Here is a 25528-nt window from a genome sequence, read left to right on the forward strand (position 1 = left end):
TGTGCATACGAAATAAGCGTTTATCACTTTTTATTTATATATTTATTTGAATTGTTGTATGTTACTTGAGCTGAGGCTGACAATGTATTTATAATACGTTGTAAGTCTGTGTTTCTTTGTAGGATATGGAAGTTGCTGTATTAATTGAATTGGCATTGGCGCGCATTTGCCTATAATCAGACAGGCAGTCTTGTTCCTTCTGCATCTTGACAACTGCTAATAATTCGTTATTGTTGAGGTCATGCATGCTTGGTTTCACGCAACAAAGGTAACAGTTAAACAGATCGCAGGTTTGTCCTGTGAAAATCAAACTTCCTCGATGGGTCAAAAGAATTTTACAATAGTACGTGTAGCTCAATGAAATCTTGTTGAAAATGCAAAACGAATACCGTATTACTTGATTTCTTTGATCAGCTTGGCCATCCGACTTGAAAACCGCCGTCATCTAACCTACCCTGTTCTAGTAATAATTGTTAGGCAGACTGCTCGTGTTTCCACGTCAACCACTGTTTTTGTTTAGGGTTAGCGCAAGGTGGGTGCAACGCAGATGGCGTTTACTCTGCCTAACTCGCCACACTCCTCGCAATCGAAATCCTTAAAGTTGTATTGGATTTTGTAAAGCATTGAGTTTTCGGCCGTGTAAAAGAATAGCTGGTCGTTGAGATACAGGTTGTTGCTGATCCCGAGCTTGCACTTGGCTTTCTTACATTCTTGAGCTCCGATTGTCACTACAAATACCTGTTAAGAGCAAACAAATAGACAACGTTATATGAAATCTTTATCAGCTTTATCTATGAGCCGGGTGTGGCTAAACCATCGAAGAAACGCCTTCTGGGGTCTCTGAAATGCACAAATAGTAGACCGACGCTCTTTTTTCAAGCCCGCCACTGTAGAGGATACTTGTTACGTGCGCAAGAAAAAAGGCAAATTAGTAACCTTATCGGCGTCTCCTTGTTCGTAGAGAATGAGTACTCGTTCACTGAGGGCGACGACTCGCGGGTTGAAAAGCTTACAGTTCGTAAGCGCTGGATGAAACCGCACTGGGGGTTGCTTGAATTGACCCACCACCTAAAATCAATGTTCAGTATGAGACATACATTTGGAAGAACAAGACGCATTTAACCCACAAAAAAGAACAATTGCCATCAAAACGGGTATATGCAGGGCGATGATTTCAACCACCTAACAAGCTCGCAAATGCATCTTGACAACCTATGAACCCGCTGTAGGACAGTTCACATTGTACCGATAGATCCGTCTTTGCACAGTCTGTTCGAAAATACGTGTCCTGTTTTTCCTACTAGAAGTCTAGGAGCGTCATTATAAAAAGCGTACCTGATCGAAGTCGAGGCAGAGCAATTCGAGATTGCACGGAAAAGCTCGATGGGCGATCAGTAACGCGAGTGTGGAACCAGTTCGGTGGGAACGGTACCACGAGATATCGTGGATGACGTGTTCACTTAATGAGTAGACGAGCTCGAACATTTTCAACTGGCAGTTCCAAAGCGCTACGTGATGCTGTTGTAGCACAGCATAGATATCCCGACCGCACTGAAGTAGACTATCACATTGAGCCTCGACAAGTTGACTTGAACCTCGCTACAAACATTAACACGAATTAAGTCAAGTTATATTTATGCAAATGTACACGCTTCTGCAATTACCTGATCAAGACATCAAGATGTTAAGAAAAGTTGACCGAGCTCGGTGCTTCAAATGAGTCTTGTGAATACTATTAGCGCACATATATATGTGTATAGCTATTAATAATAATAGCTATAATATAGCTATTGTACATACAGATAAAGGAGACAGACCCCATTACTGTTCCATGGGCAGAGGTGAAGTCGGCGAGTGTCAGTTAAGACAAGCGCGTACCGGTTTGGGACGACGGCCAGATAACGAATACACTCATGGGGGATGTCGTGCGGCAGTTGCAACTCCTATGTTTCAACAACAGCGAAAAAGCAGACAGCAGATACGATAGTTGTCCTCAAATACAATTTGAAGATTAATTTGACTACGGACCAAACTATGTTGGAGAATGCTTCTCGCAGATAAATGGTCAATGTTAAATCATCAATGTAAATGCATTCTACATTTGGCGCTTATGTTTGACTTTATCTACCATGTATAGTATTGTAGATACATTTACATAATTATTTACCGGATTTTGCGCTGCTTAAGAGCATAATAAGGGTTCTAAACAAGGCTCATGCATACAAAGCTGATCTTATTGAAACTATCAAACTAGTTGCGGTTAAATGGAATCGGCCTATATTTAAAAAAAGCACTTTCATTCTCCACTGTGACGATTGGTACTGCGTATTGGAAAGACTACGATAACTTTAGCAGCGTAATAAACACTCCAATAATATGTTCGTCCACCTCTCAATAGATTCTGCTTAATATATATACAAACATATATATTAACCTGATTCGATAGTTGGCGCATAAGTGTGGTACCCTCAGAAATGAGCGATCGGAGCTGGAACATCCATTCATCTTGACTGCTCAGGAGCTCACTTGTGGAGTGAGCACGCATGAGTTGGCCCGCAGTCATTTTCGCCGGAGGACCACCAAACTCCCCGCCAAATCCGTAAAGATCGTTAAGGCTACCCGACTGCCGTGTAGGTTGTTTCTGGTCTTCAAATAACTTCGTAACGCAATTGGGCGAGTGCTTGTAGATTGCATAGGCCGTTTCGGGCGCGCGTCCTAATCGTTCCAAGCTGTTCTCCAGCTCGCTGATGAGAGCGCGTACATCGTCACAGATCGTCGGCTGTTTCGATCCTGGCTGGCCGAGCTTCCAACATTGCAAGTATAATACCACAGTTTCTAGCCCCAGTTCCTAATAATTCACTCAGCCGGCGAGAGTAAATGAACTGTAATGCAGGACTCTTTTTGGGATATCATTTATTTGGTGGGTAAGATCGCATTGATAGGGTACAACAGTGATCCTGAATGAACCTGTGATTCGAATAATTATTACCAGCGTTACTATATGGATCTACGAATTCATAAACTAGGGTACGACTGGTTCAATTAACATATTATTTATTTCGGATAGAAATATGTCTGCTGCTGGCCTTCATGTACGTCTTTTGTAGTTCACTGGTTTAAGAATTGGCCACTGTGTTGCCCTTTCCGGATCGTATGTTGTTTATTTATCCTTAGGTGTGCTGCTGGAACATATTTTACGTCTTTGGGTTCACACAGGCCTAGCATAGCTTACTGGCCTGGCATCTGCTTAAACCGTCTCGAACAGACGAACCCATTCCTTGAAGGCATCCAAGTTAACCTGATGATGATGCGATTTCTGAGTTGGCTATGAGGTTACCTACACCCTGTGTTATCGTTCATAAACTAGCAATGACGCACGTTTAATGATTTGTCAAATAAAGTTCTCTCATAGAGCCCAGAACCGATTACGATCAGATTCTGACAAGGCGTGGGCTTTCTTGTGTAACACGAGGCTTTAACGTACACTATTAAAAAAATTACTTTGAACATGCCTTCTGGTTGTATTTTCAACGCACAACATTTAAATGAAAAAAGAAGACACGTAATTGTTACTATAATTCAAAGTTCTATAGTCATGAAATTCCGACTAATGTAGCTGATAAGACAGACAATTACATGCATTCAACATTATTGGTCCTTGCCTCTGGGTTAAAGTTGGCTTCATCCAATCATCTTATAATGTTTTGTGAACCGAGTCAATGCATACCTGAAATATGCGTACTATCGGCAGCCGTTTAATGCATGCACGTGCCTCCAGCCGACGTCGAATAAACATGCATAAATCGAAAACGGCCCTCATTTTCGTACAGACAGGCATAGTTCCATTAGGAACAATATCTTTGTTCATTGTTACTTTGATATGTTTAATGTAAATTAACTCAACCCAAGATAGCCTTCCCCGATACTTCAATTTTTTTTTCAAAAACGGTGGGGTTTTAGTGAAGAAAAAACGTGGGAACAAACTCCTGTAAATTTTGCTTGGAAAATTCAATTTCCATGCCATCACTATTTTGAAGATTTTAATATTAACCCGGATCTTTTTTTAACAAAAGGAAGGTCAGAGATTCCTCTTACTAAAAATATTATATTACAAAAAAAATATTTTCTCTCTTGATCTAATACTTTTAACGTTATTTTCAAAGTTTGTTTATATTTATGGTGACTGTATTTTGAGGATTCTAGACCCTTTTGAAGTTCGATTCAAATTGCATTCGCTTAACGCCCAAGTTAATGTGAAAGTGTCGGAAATTAGAATAATTCTGCATGTGCTCCGTGGTTTTAATGGCAATTTAATTTAGGTTATTCGGTTTCCAATAATTAATGAAATAAACTCAAAACGAATATGTAGGGTACAAAACTAGTTGGCATATCCGAAATAGTTAAAAAAAATACATGAGGGTGATGCTGAAAAGGGACTTGAAGTTAGTAATATTCGGCTGGTATTCGTATTGAACTTACCTTATCAAGGCAGCATCCTCGAGCTATAGCCGGCACAAGTTTCCAGAGTTGTTCAAGTTCTAGACGTGAGAACTCCTCCGACTTGAGGACGTCTTGAAGATTCTCTTCAATAAAAGACGTCACAAAATCCGCAAGGTTCTCTAATAGAAGGTACTCCACTGCAAACAGAAGGCGCAGACAATTATCCGCGCTCACAGTAAACCTGTAAAATATATAATATATTACCACTTAGAATATTGCATGGGGTCGTATTTATGTTACCTTTAAACAAATAAACGCGTAACTGATTCCTTTAAGAATTTCTTTAAGAAGAATACATTAGAAGTGTTGAAAGTCAGTTTGTTTAGTTTGTGTGCATTTATTACACATAAAATAGTATTACTTAGTTAAATAAGTATGGTCAATCTTGGTTCATTTTGCCATTGAAAAAAAATATGCTTTTCTTGCTACGCATGCTAAGATATCGTTCACATTCAGCATATGTTTTAAAGTAAGCAAAACATAAGTTTTCTACGCACTTGCTCCATATAAGCTGTCGACTAATATATATATATATGTGCAAAAATTCCAACGTTGCCATAATTGCCTCGTGTTCATGAATGGAGACATTTTAGCTAATGTATCGCGGAAGTTTACCACAGAATAACTATAAATAGAATAATTGAGTGTTTGAATAGCGCTTCGTACAGTAAGAATTGCAACCGTTTATTTAAATAAAATAACGTATTTATGATTTAAATCGGCTTAATTAGTTATAATAGTTCTTCTTAGTAGAGAAACGGGAGGAGAAATGGCTGTTTATTTACCTGCCATGTAGAAAATAGTTTAAGATGCCTTCTAGCGCCTCACCGTCGACATTCTCAAGTTTGGCTCGAGCATGCCGGCTCTCTGCAAAAGCGCGTGAAAATAGAGCTTCAAAAAATGGAGACCACCGTGCCAAAACCCACTGGTGGCAACGAAATTGGGCGCCGTCGTTACTTTCTAGTAGCACCATCTGGTCACGGGTGGATGACCCCGCCCGCCAGCATAGTTCCTCCAGCCAGGTAAGCATGAGGTCGCCATAGTTGTGAAACACTTTACACCAACTTGGATTCGACATATCCCAGCCGTCGTACGCAGTACCAGCAGTTCTGGCCACGAGCGCCCTTTGATCGTCGTTAGCGTTGCCTTCCTACCGCCGTTTCAAAGCCACGTCCGCTACCAGTCCAACAATCTTTATTCCATCACCGTTGCCGCCGTTGCAAGTATCAGCGATTGATGGACGACGTTTTTCACCGGTCGGCAGTAATTTTTTTTCCAAACAACCTCACACTGCGTCACAATTGCACAGAAGTGATCGCCTCCCACACTGGTAAGCTATAGTCGTCTGAAAGCCATCTTTTTTTTTCGACTCTTTATTATACGATACGTGAGCCGCGTGAAAGCAAACTGGTAAATCAAGTGGTTTCTTCAAGATGCTGGATCATTTTATCTGTAGACGGTTACTTCTAGGGGCTGCAGACTATAGGTTGACTTTGTAGAACGAACCTTGCGTAGACCGCCAGCGTTCCCTGTTGACTACCACGTAACTGTTTATTTTTTTACATTTTTTGGGGGGCCCTATCTTCGTCAGAATCAGTTGTCATCCATAGCAAGAACACAGTATAGCATTGTTTGGGTATTTCTATGGATCGATATATGTCTGTAGTGCTATTAGTATTATGAAATGCTTTGATGACCACATCCAGTTTGCTCCACGCTCAAAGAGAGAATTCAATCTCTTTTGTCTCTCCAAAAACATTGATATTTGGCGATGCCTGTTGGGAAATAATAAACCTATTACTTTCTTGCATTTCTTGATAACTTCACTCGGCGGCCTTATCAATGTTCGAGTTCGGTGAAGGATTCTGTTCCATGGAAGAAACAGGGTTACGGCTGCGCTGAGTTCAACAGAAAAGCCTACCGTGGCCGCAGTAACAATACTAGCGCTGGTGGTGGCGGCAGCGAAGATACGTTGTCTTATGTTTATGTATCACGTTCGAGGAGCAGCAGCAGAAGAAACCAGCTGCAGCTTCATCAGAGCGACCACGACGACCCCCATCAACACAGCAGAACATGAATTGCTAGAACGATGGAACCGCCGCAAACTGCGCGGGACAAAACGCCCCCACGGGTGCTTTCTGTAGCCGAACTGCCACAGCTGAGAGAGGCTACGCTCATACCAAAGAAAGAAGCGAGAAGGAGGGCATCCAGACTATCGCTCATCTATGCAGGCTACCTGTACGGCTAGATACCAGCCGCCTCCCTCTTAAGTGTATTAAACCCTTCACTCTCGAATTTTGCTTCCCTCTCTCCCTCCCCCCCTCCCTCCGCGTAAACTGTAACGACAAAATCAAATCAGACTTAACTGGAAAGAGGGAAGGGTGGAAAGGAGCAAACCTAAAGTTAACATTTTACGAGAGATATCAAGTATTGGGAAACACCTTCGAAATCGCACAATATGCTAACGATTTTTACGAGTTTCCATATATAAAAAATGATAAGTCTAGAGCGATGTCAAACATGCAAGTCCACGAGTTTTGAATGAAGTGATAAGTGATACAAAGAGATAGATATGATTTCATTTCAACCCTGTTTAATTGTACATTCATTACATCAACTATCTTCAAACGGAGATTCAGGCCGATCCCGTTTGTTTAGAACAAGGTAGGCAGAAATATGCTAAAGACACAAACTCCCTATATAGTGTTTGCAACTCTTGTAAACCCTGAATGGCTGCGTAATTATTCGAACCTTTGTATCTATCACACACACTTGGCGAAGATAGGGTTTGATATTTGGAAAAGACTTGCGAAATCATCGCATAGTTTACTCTGGTAAGTACTTCAGTTGAAACAGAACCGACGATACGGAACCAGCAAAAGGTAATATCGTATTCGACATGACAATAGCAAAAAGTTTAAAACTGCACCCAAGGACGACTATGGACGTTTCGTGTGAAAAGTCGGAAATTATCTTCGTTTCTTTAAGCGATGTAATGCTGGTGTGGGGAAATGCTTATAATTTCCCCATCTGTATCTATATAGGGTTGATATATTGTCATGTGTCGATGTACACAAAAAAAGGGGCCGGTTTAGACATATAGCTCTAAAAAATAACGGATCGACTGTTACTCTTCAAAATGCCATGCCATCGGCATATTAAATTACTTTCTGGGCCCCAGAGCTGGAAGGAATTGACTAGGATCATTTTTGGTTTTTTATGGCATACAGCCGAAAAAACAAAAGGTGAAGTGATTTTTTACGGAACCTGTAAATTTTATACTACCCGAACAACACTCAGGACCTAAGTGAAGAACCCGCAGCGAATAGATCAATAAACCAGACAGAGCCTTATTACTACTTTACGACTATTGTCATTTATTTCAGTACTTTGTTTTTTTTGGCTAGTCAGTGGTCTAACCAAAATACCAATGACTACTAGAATATATGGAATGTTGTATTTTTGCTAGCAGACTGTAACATGGGTATTTTCACTGACGTCTTACTTTAATATATATCAAACCATTCTACATTGCAAGATTTAGATTAAATCGCCCTGGGGAGTAATAGTTTCGTCAGCTTCCACGCGACGGAAATCTGTTTGCCCACCAGTCTTAACAAGAAGCCTAAGATTTTGTACTCGAATGTCCTGGGAGATGGCCTTACACATGTCATAGATACAGAGAGCTGCAACAGAACAGGCTGTCAAAGCTTCCATTTCGACACCTGAAACGTCATACGCGTCATTTATTTATTACAGCTGGATTGAGTCAAACTTGCTTGCCAGTCTATTTCTATGTCGAGTGTAGTACACCAGAACCACTATTTATAAACGCATTTGTTATGTAAATGGCGTCTAGTTGACCTCTTGAGTGATTCTCAAATACCCATTTTCCATTGATCCAATTAGGAAGTCGAAAAATAAAATACTTCGTTGTAACCTAATCGGAGCACAAAAGCGATCATGACTAACTGTTGTTGAAGTGCTAAACAACGGATTGGAATTAGATCAACTAATTCGAGAGCATTCAGACATAGATCCTGATACATATAATATAATGGTACCAATAACCTACCTGTTTTTCCAGTACAAGTAACAGCGGATGTGATGTTAACGCAAGATAGTTGGTCATCTAGACTCAGCGTCACCTGTTGAAACAACTTTCAAACTCATACTTATTAATTATCTTATTATACTTATTAATCGTACATATTATGCGTTAAGCAGCATTAATTACATTTTCTTTGAAATATTATTTCTCGTTTTATTCACGTGCAAGTAATCTCAACAGTTACTCCTGTTACAACAAAGCAGAGAATTACACGTGAATAAAAATTTTTTATGGAATTATAAATTGAATGATGATAAATAAATTGTGCGCACAGTGAGCTATTCATTTCAATTGAGAAATCATCGCTCCGTGTTTGAAACATTAATTTAATGAGATTACTAATAAATTAACAACCCGTCTTGAAAGCGAAATGCCGTGACAAAACGTATATCCTGATCAGAGCGTACTTGTGCTTATTTTAGTGCTCACTAAAGCGGAAAAATAACCCCTGCCTAAGCAGATGATTTAGACGGAGCGGTGCTATCCGCCCATATCGTGCCTGTATGAAATATATAATTGACGCTGAACAAAGACAAGTGGAAATTGGTTTACCCAATGGTCAGACAGCTTTCAAATATGAGCGCCTAAACCTCTCGTTTGAAATGGCGACCTTCTAGGGGAATAATTAGGGATTTACCAGTCGAACCTTGGGTTTAACTTTTTGATGTATAATAGAAAGGGACACACCTGTGAGTGCTCTAGGTTAATAGCGTGACACAGTGGAATCAGTAAAGCAGTCTGTTTTGATGCTTGAATTCCCGCTACACGGGCCGTACTCAAGACGTCCCCCTTCTGGAAACAGTATTGTGCGTATAAGATAGCCACTTAATAATCGCTACCGCGTGATGTACCATTTTGTAACACTATAAGAATTGAATATGTATTCAATACACTTTGACACTTGTTATCCAATACTATTCATTCATTTTACTTAACTTTTCGTAACAAATTTGACATCCTACCTTAAGTTTATTTCTCTTAAGAAGATCAAATACGTCTCTAGGAAGGTCAACTCTGCATGCCGCCTCAGCTCGTCGAACTGCAATAGCTAAATAGCAAGATTTATATTGCATAAGGAAAAGAAAAATCAGCATTTTTTACGGATACTGGGAATAGGCATTAGGGCTGGTAGTTTTCCTTCTAAGTTAAATAAGTACATCAATTAATCCTTCTCAAATATGTAAAAAACACATTAAAGGGCCGTAGATCATATATAATAGATCATTTTAGAGACAGATATCTAGTGGTGCAGTACTTACTGAGACCTTAACCCACCTTTTGTTGAAACATCAACTTGAACTACTTTTCCGGCTAAGTCAACGTGCGACAATGCTGAAGAACTTGACAGAAACCTTCGCTTTAAACCTGCCACAAAGAGAAGGGCTGCTGTTCTTGCTTTGACGCAGTACATCTTATTTTTAAGAATGATATGCCACCTATATAAATCGAAAAACACATCACGTATCCTCTGTGTGTCGAGTTTCACGTCTGGTACCGCCGTTAATTATTCCATTAGACGGCCGACTTTCAGCACGTATTTTATGATTAGTGAGGTTCATATGTTCTTTTTCTATAAATGTAGGCAACTTGAAGTCTTGGTTCAACAGAATACACAATGCTCTAAACGACATGTTTAGGAATACTCGCGTTCGTTGTACCAAAAGTAACATTTTTTTTCCATGACGCCTTATGTCACTGAACTTCGCTACCACTATAGATCGGGTGGCAACGGCCACTCCGTCTCCATACTGAGGTATACGTGTGCCAATTAAATTAGGCTAACTAGGTGGAAACCCTTTCACTACTTTTAAATAAGCGACGGCTTGGGTTGGCATGAAATAAAAGCCTGATGCAACCAACTCTATTCTCCACAGTTTTTTAGCGCCTCAGTGGGTACAGAAAGTATAACTTCTAAGTCTTTAGGGAGAGGTTTCAATTTCGAGTGGTCATTCAGTGAGCTGAATAGAAAACTATTGAAAAGATATTGCTTGCGTCTGTTGTCTCAGCTTTCACTCATGGAAGTATACGTTGAGCCTAAATGTTCAATCATCAACAATCTTTTACGTATAACTATAGAAACGCCTTGTCGACGAAGCTACCGTGTTGATCTGTCAAACCAGTCGTCAGACCAAAATGCATACAGTAACAGATCAAAGGTCTCGACATAGAAGGAGATAGAAGAGACATATGTAGCCGTTGATATCACAAAACCAATAGATCACACGGCACTGAAGTTCACAGTAACGAGTCTGTCTGCGTAGTTTGGTACTTTTGTAGTTATCAATGCCTTTACTCTTTCAACGCAAACTTTAGAATTTTAATTTCAGCGTAAATACTCATTGAAGCGAAAACTTATTTATATGGCCAAATGGCCAGAGCGGGCGAAAAAATGTTTCCTTCGTAGATAATTGAAAATACATATGTTTAAAAACTAACACCTATCAAGACGTACTACGCCTTCACATAGTCTGTAGATCCCACAAAATTTGCTGCTAGCGCTACGTATACAAAATGCGAGCCAATATACATACAATAATACATCTAAAGCATATACAAATTCTGCACATTTTCCTGAGGCACGTCTACGAACAAAATTTATAAAACATAATTGCGATAACAGACATGTTAATTTACAAGCACCATTACGTCATGAATGGGACTAGACTAAGTGGTTCATTTATGAACAATAATTGTAATAAGCTTAAACTCAGTTATTGGAAGACGTAATCTTCCACAATAATTGAAAATAAATCACAGATTAAGTTTCCTCTATTATTTAAGACTCCTCGCTCACAATGTGTACAGCTAGCTTAGTACATTTTGCATGCCGACCCAGGTTAGAGGATTAACTAGAGGACTGGTCAGAAAGTAATTCTATCACTGTTTTTGAAGCAACCTCCAAGAACAATGCAGAAAGACTATCGTTTAGACTGTTCCATTCGAACACTCTTCCTTTGTCTCCCTTTTGGCAAGGAGACTGAGATGTGGGCTGCGAAAAGGCGCTTTTCCGTGGAGAGTGAATACACGCATCCAATGGTAGCATCCGCCGCTGTGTGTACTCCTACCAACATACAAGCGGAGTCCGAGATGATCAGTGATAATATTAAAATGAGACTACCAATCCGATACCTAGTTAGATGGCATGCGTAAGCCCTGAAGCACTTTTTGATATCCAAGCTTCTAGCCGTTTTCTCACTAGAAATCGTTTAATCGTTCTAATTTTGTGTTAAAATTCGGAACATATCTTGGTATAAGCAAATGTGCTGACATGTTGGAAAATGCGTTGGCTGCTGATTTGACAATGGTCCAGCTACTACTACATGACACCGCGTTAAAGACAATCTGGAAGCGCGCTGGAATGATGACCTTCACGTCTGATAAAAATTAGACCACTCACATTAACGTGAGCGAAATGTATTGTATATGAGCCAAGTAGTAACGGGCTCGGAGTATAGACTACTAAACAAATACAGAATGCTATTATTTATATATAAAAAAAAATATCGGTGACATTTTGCCTGTTCGTAGCTGCCTTTCGTAGTCCCCTATTTATTTTTGTCCAAGTTGCGTTTTATTAAGGTGACAATATTATGTAAACTAAATGTCTTATCTCTAAAGTGGCGTATGAAGAGCTTCTGTAACGATTCTTTATAAGGTGGACATGTGAGGCACTAGAAGTCTTCAATTTGATACCTACTCTTACTGTCTAATGTATTACGATTTCAGTTTTAATTGAGATTTCACGTTTATAATGTCTTTCAGGGAAACTTCGTTCTGATTCCGCTACGGCCGTAATTGGCAAAGATCATAGTTGGTGCAGAACGCCGCTTGCTTGTCGTCTGCTTAAAGTAGTTAACGGAAGGCCGTTAACTGGCCGACGACAGTCAGCGGTGCGAATTTTGTCAACTATCATTCAAGGTATGCTAGTAGACATCTGAATTCACGTATGTCTACAATTGGATTGGTTGTCAAAAGGACGGGGCAGCAAAGCAGGTAGAGTGCGCTGCTCCGTGGCGCTCCGTGGCGCTTGCGTCGGTAGCTGTTGTTCTACTGTATCAATCAATCAATCAGCGTGTGACAGAAGAGCGCCTTCGAATATTGCTACCCTGTAAATTTGAAGAAGTGTCGTGATTTAGCTTTTGCTATTGAAAAGAACTTGAGCAAATAGTGTAGAGAAAGATATTCTCTAAAAAAGAAGTTCAATGTATATATTGTTGATAGAGTGTGCCCGTACTACTAGTGATGATTAAACTTTTTGGCAACTTTCACTTACTGAAAACTGCGCCGCATGCCTTCGCTATCGTTTTTATCATTTCACGGCTTCACCAGTTCGAATTTCGTCTAGAAAGAGACATTTCGTGTGTGATAGAACCACGGTCTCCTCGGCAGCACCACTAATTGGTGCCTGTGAAGCACCAATTACTCCATCAGAACATCAGTTGCATTGGAAGGATGTTGGACCTTGCGAGCCTCTTCTGGGCGATTATCTGTTTCGTTCTGCTCGTTCTTATCGTGGTAATCATTGATACAGCCTTGTCCTAAGTAGGAATAAATGAGATGAGGAAAAATCAATTAAATATAATTTTGAGAAGAATTTTTTAGCTTTTCGAAGGCCCTTGTCACAAAAAATAGATATAAGGATTTTTCACAGCTCAATGTATATTTCATGGGTTTAATCGGGCTTCACTGAGGTTAGGCAAATTAAATTCGATACTAATTAATAAAATAAAATGATTCAAAGATATTTGTTAATGCTAAACTTGGTTTTATCTCAAGTAAAAGTATTGACACATTATATTACATGTGCCAACAATGCATATTACTTATCTGTCTTTTATCCAAAAAAGAACTGAAAATCGAAAATTAAAAAAAAAAATGTTATTTTTTTCCTATAAATAATAACTTTGGGTCTATTTGTGCCTACACCACTATATATTTCTGTATCGATTTATGTGGGGGGTATTAGGGGTAGTACAAATTAGATATAATTTTAGCGAGGTGTATCGCAAGAATTCTAGAACAAGCTTTTACTGCATGTCACCTATATTTAAAAAACAATCAAATAAACGATCAAAATTTTACGCAGTGTTTTACATTATTTGTCGAAAGTGAATCGGGACCTAAAGTTAGAAGTTCTCTGCAGATATATACTCGGTTGTACAACATGTATTCTCTCTGATTAATCAAAATACATAATCAAAGTTTGAGCCCTGAGAAGATTTCACGAATTGAGTTTAAGTATTTAATGCGTTTCCCTAGCTTTCGGCTCTACTATATTCAACATCTTCGCGGTATCCGGATATTATCCGCTATGATGAGGAAATGTTTTTCAAAAGTGGGGAAAACCTTCTGACAAAGAAAGCCTTCCCAAAGCTCTCGGATGCACCGACCGTAAAGCTGTCCGTGATTGTTCCAGCATACAACGAAGAGCTGCGACGTGAGTAACACGCGGGAAATATTTCTTTAGTGAATTTTAATGTTTTGCGCTTCACTGAATCGATCTTGAATGATAGTTTGTAGAACAAAGAATATGTACAAATACGCGAGTTTTATTAGCTTATAAATGCTTGGGCGAAAATAAGCTTAGGAAAGGTTCTAAGCGGAAATGAAAAAGCACAAGTCGGGTGTATACGAATATGCAGGAGTCCTAAATCGAGTAAAACCTGTTTTCTTAAAGCAGCTGCTTGTCCCAGTCATCTTCATACATGGACTATCATCTCGTGTATTTGCTCAGTTATCCACGAGATACTGTGATCTGGTATGCGTAAGTTAACAGAGTAATGAGTGTCGGCCGCTTGCTCCAATAATAAAATGAGCACGATATTTTCGCCCAATGTGGAAAATGGACGACACTGTTTAAAATCCTTATATAGTGATCCTTGTTACTAATGCGATCAAACATGCCCAAGTTACATAAGTGTCTTTTTATTCAAAGTTCCACCGATGTTAGACGAATGTACACAATATCTGGAGGCTCGACGAAATCAGGAAAAAGACTTCACTTACGAGGTTAGTTTGTTGAGGTTTCATTACCTGTTTTCTTAGATATTAAATAAGGAGTTTACAAAGATCTGTGTATATTAATTATATTACAACCTATAAAATCAAACAGCTAGCATGGCTAGTGTAGGATCTGTTTGTTTTCATGTGAGTTTCGTTTTATAACTTACGAGTGTCATTTTTTTTATATGTTAGATAATTGTAGTAGATGACGGCAGTCACGACCGAACGACGCAAGTGGCATTAGAGTACGCGGCGCAGCTGAGTGCACAGCGTTTCCGCGTGCTTACGTTGGTAAAAAACCGTGGCAAAGGAGGAGCAGTCAGACTGGTACGCGCCTTATACTCTTTCACCATTTACACCGATTTCTGTATTGGCATATGATTTGCTTAAAGATTTTCTTAACGATTATTAACACATTATCACAAACAAGGACTACAGTTCGCAAATATACTTTTGCCCATAATGGCAAACTATTCAGCACAATAGCAGTTATGCTATTGTGAAATGTGAAACACTGGAAAGCTTTTAAAGTAAAAACTGAGGGAAGATATTAATCGTAGCACTTTGTCTCAACTTGATATCCTGATTTTCAGGGAATGCTGAGTGCGCGGGGTGAGTTGCTCCTTTTCGCAGATGCGGACGGTGCAACGATGTTTGAAGATTATGAAAAACTAGAGGAAGTAATGGTTGCTTCGCGGTGTAAGGTATGTACTACGGAATGATTATTATATCTTTATGGATCTAGGGTGTTGTATGTGATTGTGCTATCCGCAAACTTGGATAAATAGGTACACTTTAAGTTTATGCTACGAACCCGTCTGACGTTGGGATTGGGCCTGGGAAATTTGAAGATATTTTTCTATATAGTCTTTATCATACGTGACTATATACAAGATGTGTGTATTAGTTGACTTCGTTGTATTTGGAAACTTAAAACAGTAACATACTTTGTAGCGTAGATTTAGAACTATATATATAAAGCACCTCTCGTCCAAAGTATCTGCAATATATAGTTAAAACTCGCATATGGTGTTAGTGATTAAAAACACACGATATAGCTCTTTTTCCCGCGCTCAACGCTGTTTCATAAATAAGCCTAATTATTTACATATTTTTATTTGTTTCTGTGTACAGTGCTCAATGGTTACCATAAGTCAATTTTACACTGTGTTTAATTACCGTGTTTTAATGTGAGCATTGAGTAGTACGACTTATCATTTCTTTAACAATTTTTTTCGTGTCCAAAATAATGCACCGACCGGTGTTTTAATATTTGTTGTCATGGATGCGCTTTTTTCAGACTGCATATTCAATTGTTGTCGGGTCCCGGGCTCACCTTGAAGAAAAATCGGTTGCAGAACGGACGCTGTTTCGTACAGTTCTAATGTACGGATTCCACGCTTTGGTTCGTTGATCTCTGTCAATTTAAGATGACTATCGTCAGCTTTTTTCAGCAGCAAGTGACCTAGAGCGAATGTTTTCTCAACTATTAACTACTAGAATAGAGCTTATAAGAGCTTCCTTTTATCAACCAAGAAACGTATATTTGCATTTTCAACAAACCGCATGAATATTGGGACTCGAGAAAGCTCTGTGTTGTCACACGTAATACGCCTGTTACTAAGAGGTGATTGGATTTTAATGCATGCGAGCATCATATCTATATGAGGCTCATATGTGTGTAGCCCGTTCTTCGCAATGCATCTTTTGGTTGACTATTAAAAAAGTTATCCTAGTGAGTTATCCTCGTATAAAACGATGGCAGGCGATGAGAGTTATTGAAAACACGCTTTTTATTTGATGCTGTGCTGTCCCCATACGCGGTATTTAAAGGTGGAGCAATTTCAGTATCGACGTGACCAGTCTTGTGAACTTTCATGTTGACGCTTCTATTTACAGGTGATGTTGTTTGCGGTTCGAGGAATCCGCGACACGCAGTGCGGTTTCAAACTCTTTAGCCGTGAGGCTGCTCGTGTCATCTTCACCTCCCTTCACGTACAGCGCTGGTGACTACTTCCTTGTTTCTACTTAGTCTAGGCGTATCGGATTATTTGGAAGTACATTTGCTCAACAAGCAGTATCACTCAAAATAGCTGTTATTTATTTGTACGTTCTTAACTTCAGGGCCTTTGACGTAGAAATGCTGTTTATCGCTCAACGACTCAAATTCGCTATCAGTGAGGTAAGGAGTTTGTCTTCTGTCTCATTGTTCTGCTAAACCGTAGTTAGTAAGCTCAGTTACGTTTGTAAATTATAGTGGATAGTGATTCTCCACTACGATCTGAAAGCTTAGATAGGGGCTCTGTGCGGGCGTTCAACGAATTTAGCTAACTTTCTAACTTAACTTCCATGCATTAGGTGGCAGTTCGGTGGACCGAGATTGAAGGTTCGAAAGTGACGCCATTCTGGAGCTGGGTCGAAATGGGAATTGATCTGGTGCTAATCTGGTATCGTTATCTGATCGGCGCGTGGGCTATTCGGGCGGCAGTTCCGATTAGGCACAGCGAAGAAGCCCGTAAAACCCGATGATTTGACCGTAGTAATAGACTAGTCGGCCCGTGGACAGTGAAATCAGAGATCTCTCTGAAATGGCCTAAATGAATAATTTATATATCTCGCCTTGTGCGCTTTTACAAGCTACGATTAGCCTTCGTCGTAATTTTTTACTGACCTGCTAGCTAACGTAACATCGTTGATTCAGCAGTGCGAAGGAAGCAAGATGTTTCCAAAAAATTGCAGGCTATATATACATTTTGATAAATGTGTTAAACTTTTGATGCCAGAAACTCAACACATTGGGAAATGTGTTAAGTTTCTGGCATATGTTACTGAGATGCATTTCATCCGACTACACGAAGCGTTCTTTTATTCTATTCAGTTTTTTCTGATTAGGCAACTTAAAAATTACGTTGTTACAAATCATCGAGGAAGTGGCCAATGTCACATTAATTCTGAAAACTAAGTTTTGAGCCTAACTGGAATGAAAAAAAGATGTCAGGAACGGAAAAATTCGTCCAGTCTATTCCGCTTTCGTTTCATCGCAAATTCAAGCATACGTATATAAAAATTTACGGGAATTCTGTGGGAAACAATTAGCAGAATTGTTCTTCTATTTCGCATGTTCGCATCCATGATCTTTCAACTTTTTTCCGTGAAAACACTTCTATTTAACTGAAATCGTTGACACTTCAGCAGCCAGTGCCAGAGATTTATTACCATACTAAAACTCTGCATACTCTGCTGTAAAAAGTTAACATAGCGGCAATAGAACCGTCAAGCCCTATTGCTGTTATGTTAACTTGTACGAAGGTGTTCATCTGGTCAAAGCGAATATCTGAAGAGACAACGGATTTTCGCAAAAACATGACAAATAGTTTTTCTTTTGCACATACTACTAAGTCAATGTAAGGCCTTTTACAACTTTCTCGTAAGTTACGATCGATTTGCTAAAAACTTAACTTGCCTACATTTGCAAAGTATTCAGTGCAACGGTGAATTGGTATGCAACAGACAAAGCAGTTTGTAACCAAGAAAGTTATGGCAAATTTTTCATACATTAATGGCCTCACTGATAGAACTGTTGCGGTTTACTATACATCACCTCAGTTTTACAAGTAGTATAGCTTGGTCCTGAATATTTTGCACCTATGAATTAACCTTTGCTTTAAACAATTTCCTAAAGATGCTGCACCGACTCAAGAGAGATCTCGTAACGTGTGCAAAAGAAATACGGTGAACTCGATGCATTGTAAATAGTACTGAATTTTGCAATAACTCGGTTACTGAGTACAATCGAGAAAACCAGGTATTTTGAAGTGTTATATATAACTAATAATCTATTTCTAGGATATGTATGAGTACGCTTGTTTTATAACGGGATAAATAAAAGATTAATCATGTACCGTTTCTTATTTTATTTATTACGATCGAGGTCTTATGTTGGATCCAAAACACAGACAACCAGTAGAATTGGAATCATCAAAACGACTAGTGAGTGAAACAAGAGCGATAAATAAACGTATTTTACTTCGAATAATAAAAAATAAAAATAGAATGGTAAACTGTTTCATAGAGTCTAATGCCTGTTGCGTAAGATACAAACGAAATATTAATATGTTTTCTCATGCAGATAGTAACGATTATCAGTTACAACTGTGAATAGACAATCGCATTAACGAAACTAATTTAGTAACAAATCTATACGCTAATGAATCGTAACATGAGCCAAACAAAAGTTGCGCCTGTGTCCGTTGCGGAGGCCTCGTAGACTCAAGTCCAAAGGCGTTTCTCTTGAACAACGTAGCGCAGTCGCAGCTGGGCTTAAATTCATTCTGCTGTTAACATTACTGTATTAAAAATGTTTCTGCGGTGTATACACAAGATACTTGAGGAAAATGAAAATAAGTGAAGTAAATAAATAACAACACGACCAATAAAAACCAATATATTCTATTATTTACTTTATATACAATGCCTTAATTTCCATATATACACAATTCATTTAGTCACTATCGTCATGTTGGTTTTTTTTTAAATTTCCAAAAACTCCTTGAGGGACTGGCTTCGTTTCAACTTTATCCTTCTCATAATCGGATTCATCGTCATCTTCTTCGCCACAATCTCTCCTATCAGCCGATGCATTCTTGTTGGTGTTCTCACTTAGGCTCTCCGGATCTTCCCCATCTTCGTCATCTTCTGAAGGGAGCTCGATTTCGTCGGGGTTGTCGGCCCGTGTTTCCTCGTACGCCGGTTCCGTATCTTGGGCACGGATAAATGTCAGGGCTTTGCCAGTAATGCCGACTGCGGGCTGTTGCATTTGTGTTTTTGACGGATGTTCGTTCGTATTTATTACTGCAGAAGTAGTCTGCGAACTGTATGGAACAGCCAGATTAAGGCTTACCTATAAAAAATGTTACACAGGTATAAACCATTTAGATTTACAAAATCACATTATTTGCAGCATTGCATTTATCAAGATCTGATGGATTTAATAGGCTTCAATGAAGATACTTTTCAAAACAACAACAGTTATTTCTTGAGGGAATTTGGTAATGGCACTGAAGAGCCAACGCATATTTCGAATAGTTGTGATACAGAAAGAAATGCTACGCTTCTGTATTTCAGCTTATTAGAACATATGAGCAAAAAAAGTACCTATAATTGACGGTCTATAATAAGTAACCCAGGCTCATTTGGGGAGGAGCTTTGACACTTCAATTTAGTTGCAAAACTCTAGTTGCTATTCCCAAGCTAGATCACTTTAAGCATGGCATATAGGTTAAAAGGAAGCTTAACGTAACAAAAGACAGATGTCTCTAAGAAAGCTTGAAAATAGATCATATACTTATAATTCTAAGTCCAGATGCTCTACTATATCTACAACATGTTTTATGAGAGTAAATAAAAGTGATAGAGCGACAGGAACTTCTAGCTCCAAACAAAGTTGCATTTGCAAAAAAATTTAACGAACCTGTGTATTAAATGTAGCCTGTACGCTACGCTTTATTCGAAGCATCTCCCGAGCCGTATCGGTGTTACCGTGCGAGACTTCGAATTCTTTCCAGGCACTCCAAAATTGAGGTTGAGTGCGTGGGTCGCACATTTGAGAGCAGTGCATCCAGATAGCGCGCGCTCGATCAACTTCGCCCAGTTTGCACTCCAATTGTGCAAACTGCATGCACATCACGATGGAGTCTGCGTCTGGCAGATTTTCAATCGCCTGAAATAATTAATTCAAACAAAACATGTCATATTATCGATTTAAAAATTATGTAAGAGAGGAAATATTACAGTTTTGTAAGTTATTATAGCCGCCCTGCAGCTATTCTTTAGTACATAACGCTTAACTTAATTCGCGCCTTCCCGCGATGTTTATTATTACAGATTTCGGATCAATTTAAAATACTAACTAATTCGTTATTCATAAGTATGCATTTAGGACATACCTTTTCATAGATTGGCCTCGTATGAGTTAAACCAAACAGCGTAGCAGCGCGCTTAATCTGCAGCTCAAACATTTCTCTTTTCTCGTTGTCCGGCACGACTTCGGCAGCTCTCTCATAGATGGACATGGCATGACGCGCCAGACCATGTTCCTCCTCTAGCTGTGCATATAGCAAATAGATATTTTTTGCGTATTTTGAGGGGCATTGCTCGAGGCACTGTTCAAACAAGTCACGTGCCCGCTCGAGCTTCGTTCCAGCAAAACGTTTAAGAAACTTACTTAGATATGTGTGCCATATATCATAAACGTTCGGCCATTTAAACAGAGCTACACCTTTTTCGTAGACCCGGAACGCCTCCTCAAAGTAATTGTGTTCCTCAAGAAAAAGAGCACAATTCAGGATGATCTGTGGTGTCCCAATACGAAGATCAATGATGTGATCATAGACTGCCTTCGTCGTTTGAAGGGTACCAAAGCTTTCTTCTAGATCGGCGTATAGAGACCACACTTTGATGTTCTTGTGAAGTCGTAGTTGCACAGTTTCCGATTGATCGTGATAGGCAACCTGTCGTGACGGGGGTGTTGTGGCAGTACGGCAGAGTTTGATGGCTTCTTCAATGTTGTCGTGTCGTAATTCCAACTCAGCATACTCACACCACACGTTGGCCAGATCGTCGACTTTAGCGTATGGCACTTGGGTCGCCTTACGGAAAATGATTCGGGCGTCATCTACCTGATCTTTACTTTCGTAAAGTTTAGCAAACTCGATCCATATCTGACAGAGCTTTCCTCCGCATGCTAGTTTTGGATCAACTGTTTGTACAGCCTTTGTGAATGTGCGAATGATCTCTTTTACATCATCCCTCAGTAATTTGACGCGTTTAAGCCATTCACCGACGTTATGTGGATTCTGTCGAAGCACCACCGAATTCAGCAGTAGCGGCCGGCGATCCATAAGGTATTCGTACCTTGCCATTTTCAAATTAATTTCCAGATCGCTCTCCTTTGTCTGAATTTCTTGCGCTAGCATGTTCCTTATCAAGCCGTATTCGTAATGCGAGTACGTCTCAAAGATTTGCGAAAAATCTCTAACTGTCAACACACTTTCCATTGCCTCCTCATACACGTCGCGTGCTCGTTCAAACAGCCTCGATCTGATGTAATAATCTGCTAGAGAGCACCATAGCTTACCTTGTTGGTCTGTATATTTTTTGATGCCACCTCGGATTATGGCGTCTACACGAAGGTTACTTTCTTCCATTTGATCAGGGTTTTTAGATATGAGTTCACATAACTCCATCCAAAGTTGATGTTTCGGTTTCCCTCGCGCAGAAGTAAACTCAGGATCGTTCACCATGTCTACTAGGAGTTGAGCCGCTTCACCCAGTCGCTCAATCGAGATGAAGTAATCAACCGCTTTCTCGCGGGATTCGGGGCTCAACTTCAGAAATCTACGATATACACGAACGCCTGTTTCAGGAATGTCATGATACTCAACAAACGCTAGGTAATCTGGCCAAATGCGGTCATGCTGCGTTATCGGTAAAGCGCGCAAGGCTCGATCAAATGTGTGTCGAAGTCGTGTGACAAAGCGTCGCCGGTGTAAGAATTCACAATACATCAGCCATATGCGAGGCATTTTGTGCATCCAAACAAGAGCCCGCTCGAAAACATTGCTCACATCTTCAAAGGCTGAGTCACTGGGGTAAAGTTTCATCTCTTCGAGAGCTTTGACACGAAGCGTGAGATACTGGTGCCATATTTTGTATGAGCCCGGTAGTACTTTCAAGGCTCGTTCATATACCAAGTTAACGGCATCCCGATTTCCTTTGGAAGTGCGTTGTCGCTTAAATTCTGCATAGCGTAGCCAATGACGAACGGAATACGGGTTTCTTAACAATTCCTCCTCATATGCTACGTCATCCTCTTCGAATAGAACAGCTACCATCTGTGCATCCATGATGACTGTGTAAAGATAAACGATACGAGCATAAATCAAACAATACATATTAAATAGTAAGTGAAGGCTATTCGAAGGTATAATATAAAAATCTAGTTAGATTTTTTCCTTTTACTTTACCTACCTTTATTAACGATTTTCATGTTCCTTTTGAACTCCTTAGGAAGATACAGAACTAGTGCATAATTTTATCATCAAATTAATATGCATCAAATTAATAAAAAGCTAAGGTATACATGAGACGTCAGATTCGTAATTTCAATTAAGATTTCCAGTCAATGGGCACACGTTTATATTTAATTCAGAATTATGAAGTAAGAATCTCGTTAAATCCAGTTCCCAACGTCATGCACGGCTACTAGAAAAATAGACAAAAAGCCACCTTCAAGGGCCAGGTGAGAGAACTTCTAAATTTCTTACAGACTACTCAGTGACTTGTACTGTTTGTTACTCCTTCAATGAGCAAACAAAACTCTTACCAGAGAAGTTTCTAGTAAGTACTTTATATATATATTCTCTGACTAATACATTATTTACACAATAGTTAGGTCTAAACAATACAATATATTCTAAATGCTCAAGTTCTCAAGAATTATTAAATAAAAAAAATCATTATATCATTAGTTTACTTGCTACCATTTACACTTTATAGATTGGTCCAAGTACTTAAATTGAATAATCTATATCTGTCTTGAAAATTAAATACTGTCGTACGGCCTATAAGTGTATTTTAGACCATGAGTAAACTGTTCCAATAGAGTTGAATGTATAAAAATGTTTTGTTTCCAAGGGTTATGAACGAATGAGTACGATAATGAAACGTAAAATTGTTTTTGAATTGCGAGCCAACGTTTATGTGATAACATATATTCTAACGTGTTTATAGCGCTTACCTTCAGCCATATCTGAGCGTATTCCTTCTGAACAAACCTTTTCGAATTTAGGTAATTAAGCACCGACAATAACATCCTACCTCAACTTGCGTGTTAACACAGCTGTCCAATACTGTCGTCTGCTAACACGGCCCATACATTCGCTTTGCAGTAGATTATTTGAAGCTTTGCTTAGCTGTTCCATTCGTATAACATAACTTGTTTATGATGACACGAAGAACCTGGCACATGAATAGAAAGATGCTTTCCGTAGAAACATGAACTGATGACGAATTGTGATGAACGGCTGTATCTTCTCTCCACCCGATTTGTTTACAATCAACAGTTACGCTGGTGCTTGCCGACGTTCGCATGTGTGCGCGCGCTGCCAAAGCGGTTGCCCGTGGCAAATTTTCACGTCGCCCTCAACGTGCACTCGAATCCACATCGGTATACTTCTTGTACTGGTGATAGAAAGTGTTACTAATACCTCGGGTTATTTGTCGAAAATGTAACCGCTGATGTTGTCCTTTCGCTGAGGAACGGGGTAGCAGCTTGCTTTTAGGTGCGTCGGTATTTTGTTCGTGACATCTTCGGGCTTGTGCTTTAGTCTGGTGCGCGAAAAGAAATTCGTTTCTGAACTAAGATTGTGTTCATTAGTATTGTTGCACCATGGCGAAAGGGGTTATACAGCCTTTACAAGCAATCGCCCGCCTACAAATTGAATTACGTAAAATGCAAGAGGATAGTCTTGAGGGTGTCATACTCAAGCCCAAAGAAGACAATCTCTTGCAATGGGACGTCGTCATTTTTGGGCCACCACAGACGCTCTACGAAGGCGGGTACTTCAAGTTGTTGATGCAGTTCCCGAAAGAGTATCCCTTTTTACCGCCAACAGTGAAGTTTATTACACCTATGTGGCATCCGAATATTTACGAGGATGGTAGGGCCTGCGTCTCTATTCTCCTTACAGGCAAAGACAGTACACTGAAGGCACTCAGGTCGTATCTGTGGAGCCCGTCGCAAAACATTAGATCCGTTTTGCTGTCAGTCATTTCTATGTTGAACGAACCGAACACCACTTCGCCCGCAAACGCCCATGCTGCACGCATGTACAGTCAATGGATGAAAAGCAATAAGCAGGACTCCGAGTACGAGAAACGAGTGCGGCACCTTGTACAGCAGACACGTAAAGATGCAGCTCGCGACAAGGTTAAGGTTCCGACTACGATGAATGAATATTTGGTCGCAAGAATACGGGTGTAGCGGCGCCAGCGCTCGTGGCGATCGTTGCAAAGACGCTTAGGATTGTGACGTACGAGTGCGAGATCGACCTTAGCAACTGCTGTGATTTGAAAGTGACGAGAAGCTTCTGAGGAGGACTCACTAAGGGTCAGCCATGAGTTTGGATAGTGCTTGTGTTAGGTACATATTCCACTGTAGTAATTGCGTTTTTTTTTCGAACTCAAAAACATGCGGAGTGTATATGAAATCGAGAAATAATGAACTCAATATATTGCTATCTCTACCAAATGCACGAAACAAGTTTATCTGTTCATCCAAGATCTCATTAATAAAGCTTCAAAATGTATGAAAAAGTATAATAAACAGACCTTTTTCGAAAAGAAAAAATGAGAAGCCTTTACTTAGATACTAAAGAAATACTCCTAATTTTAGTGAGGTATAATTTTGATGCATATCTATATTTATTCATAGATCAATGTTGTTTAAGGATATAAGCGTGGTATCCCAACGTAGCACATTCATTCCTTTGTTCTATCATGCTGGGTTACGTTGCAATGCTTGTGGGAGTAAGCGAAATCATGGATTTAAGGGACATTAGTCAAGCAAGCGTTTCAATAACTAAGCGGCACTCTGCCGCTTTAAGTTTTAAAGCTACAAAGATTGTTATTTATTAGCGTATGTTATTATCCACGCAGTATGTTCTTTTGGAGGATAAATATTTATTATTATTATTATTCCTATTAAATCACACTTATTTTGCCAAGCTGATTATAGCTCTTGCCAACATCATGTTTAGCGGATTTTTTTGCGTGAACCCGATGTTTTTTAGAGATGGCTTTCTCATCATCATGAATGCTTCCCTGCCAAGTGAATACTACACATAAAAGAAGCGT

General features: G+C 39.5%; 4 protein-coding genes and 1 pseudogene across 12 annotated transcripts; 2 read left to right on the top strand and 3 right to left on the bottom strand.

Moving 5' to 3' along the window:
• Positions 1-6669, bottom strand: LOC111271591 (uncharacterized). Its single transcript, XM_022852486.2, has 7 exons — positions 5286-6669; positions 4480-4681; positions 2435-2848; positions 1818-1943; positions 1336-1599; positions 937-1068; positions 1-738 (listed from the first exon to the last, which is right to left on the bottom strand). The coding sequence occupies exons 1-7, from the start codon at positions 5576-5578 to the stop codon at positions 523-525; spliced, it is 1647 nt and encodes a 548-aa protein (XP_022708221.1). The 5' UTR covers positions 5579-6669; the 3' UTR covers positions 1-522.
• A 1181-nt stretch (positions 6670-7850) lies between these two features.
• Positions 7851-11847, bottom strand: LOC111271595 (uncharacterized). Of its 7 annotated transcripts, none has more exons than XM_022852497.2 (6): positions 11741-11847; positions 9887-10047; positions 9574-9659; positions 9299-9403; positions 8576-8660; positions 7851-8225 (listed from the first exon to the last, which is right to left on the bottom strand). In XM_022852497.2, exons 2-6 carry the CDS (start codon positions 10020-10022, stop codon positions 8041-8043), a joined length of 597 nt encoding a protein of 198 aa, XP_022708232.1. In that variant the 5' UTR covers positions 10023-10047; positions 11741-11847; the 3' UTR covers positions 7851-8040. The 7 variants fall into 7 exon arrangements, with proteins under 7 accessions (XP_022708232.1, XP_022708229.1, XP_022708234.1 ...); XM_022852494.2 differs by lacking the exon at positions 11741-11847 and adding an exon at positions 11429-11677 and having other exon boundaries at positions 9574-9650; XM_022852499.2 differs by lacking the exon at positions 11741-11847 and adding an exon at positions 11508-11670.
• Positions 11848-12433: 586 nt separating this feature from the next.
• Positions 12434-18520, top strand: wol (Dolichyl-phosphate beta-glucosyltransferase wollknaeuel). Of its 3 annotated transcripts, XM_022852491.2 has the most exons (10): positions 12469-12529; positions 12941-13126; positions 13871-14048; positions 14547-14620; positions 14807-14941; positions 15208-15318; positions 15915-16019; positions 16514-16620; positions 16739-16796; positions 16973-18520. In XM_022852491.2, the coding sequence occupies exons 2-10, from the start codon at positions 13064-13066 to the stop codon at positions 17141-17143; spliced, it is 1002 nt and encodes a 333-aa protein (XP_022708226.1). In that variant the 5' UTR covers positions 12469-12529; positions 12941-13063; the 3' UTR covers positions 17144-18520. The 3 variants fall into 3 exon arrangements, with proteins under 3 accessions (XP_022708227.1, XP_022708226.1, XP_022708225.1); XM_022852492.2 differs by lacking the exon at positions 12941-13126 and having other exon boundaries at positions 12434-12529; XM_022852490.2 differs by lacking the exon at positions 12469-12529 and having other exon boundaries at positions 12538-13126.
• A 527-nt stretch (positions 18521-19047) lies between these two features.
• Positions 19048-23651, bottom strand: fand (Pre-mRNA-splicing factor SYF1 fand). The gene is made up of 4 exons (XM_022852488.2): positions 23412-23651; positions 20560-22523; positions 20085-20333; positions 19048-19514 (listed from the first exon to the last, which is right to left on the bottom strand). The coding sequence occupies exons 1-4, from the start codon at positions 23419-23421 to the stop codon at positions 19116-19118; spliced, it is 2622 nt and encodes an 873-aa protein (XP_022708223.1). The 5' UTR covers positions 23422-23651; the 3' UTR covers positions 19048-19115.
• Positions 23652-23816: 165 nt separating this feature from the next.
• LOC111271596 (ubiquitin-conjugating enzyme E2 R2 pseudogene) lies at positions 23817-25022 on the top strand (annotated as a pseudogene).
• The last annotated feature ends 506 nt before the right edge of the window (positions 25023-25528 follow it).

This window comes from Varroa jacobsoni, unplaced genomic scaffold (genome assembly GCF_002532875.2).
Source record: "Varroa jacobsoni isolate VJ856 unplaced genomic scaffold, vjacob_1.0 contig00778, whole genome shotgun sequence".
Classification (NCBI taxonomy): Eukaryota; Metazoa; Arthropoda; class Arachnida; order Mesostigmata; family Varroidae; genus Varroa; species Varroa jacobsoni.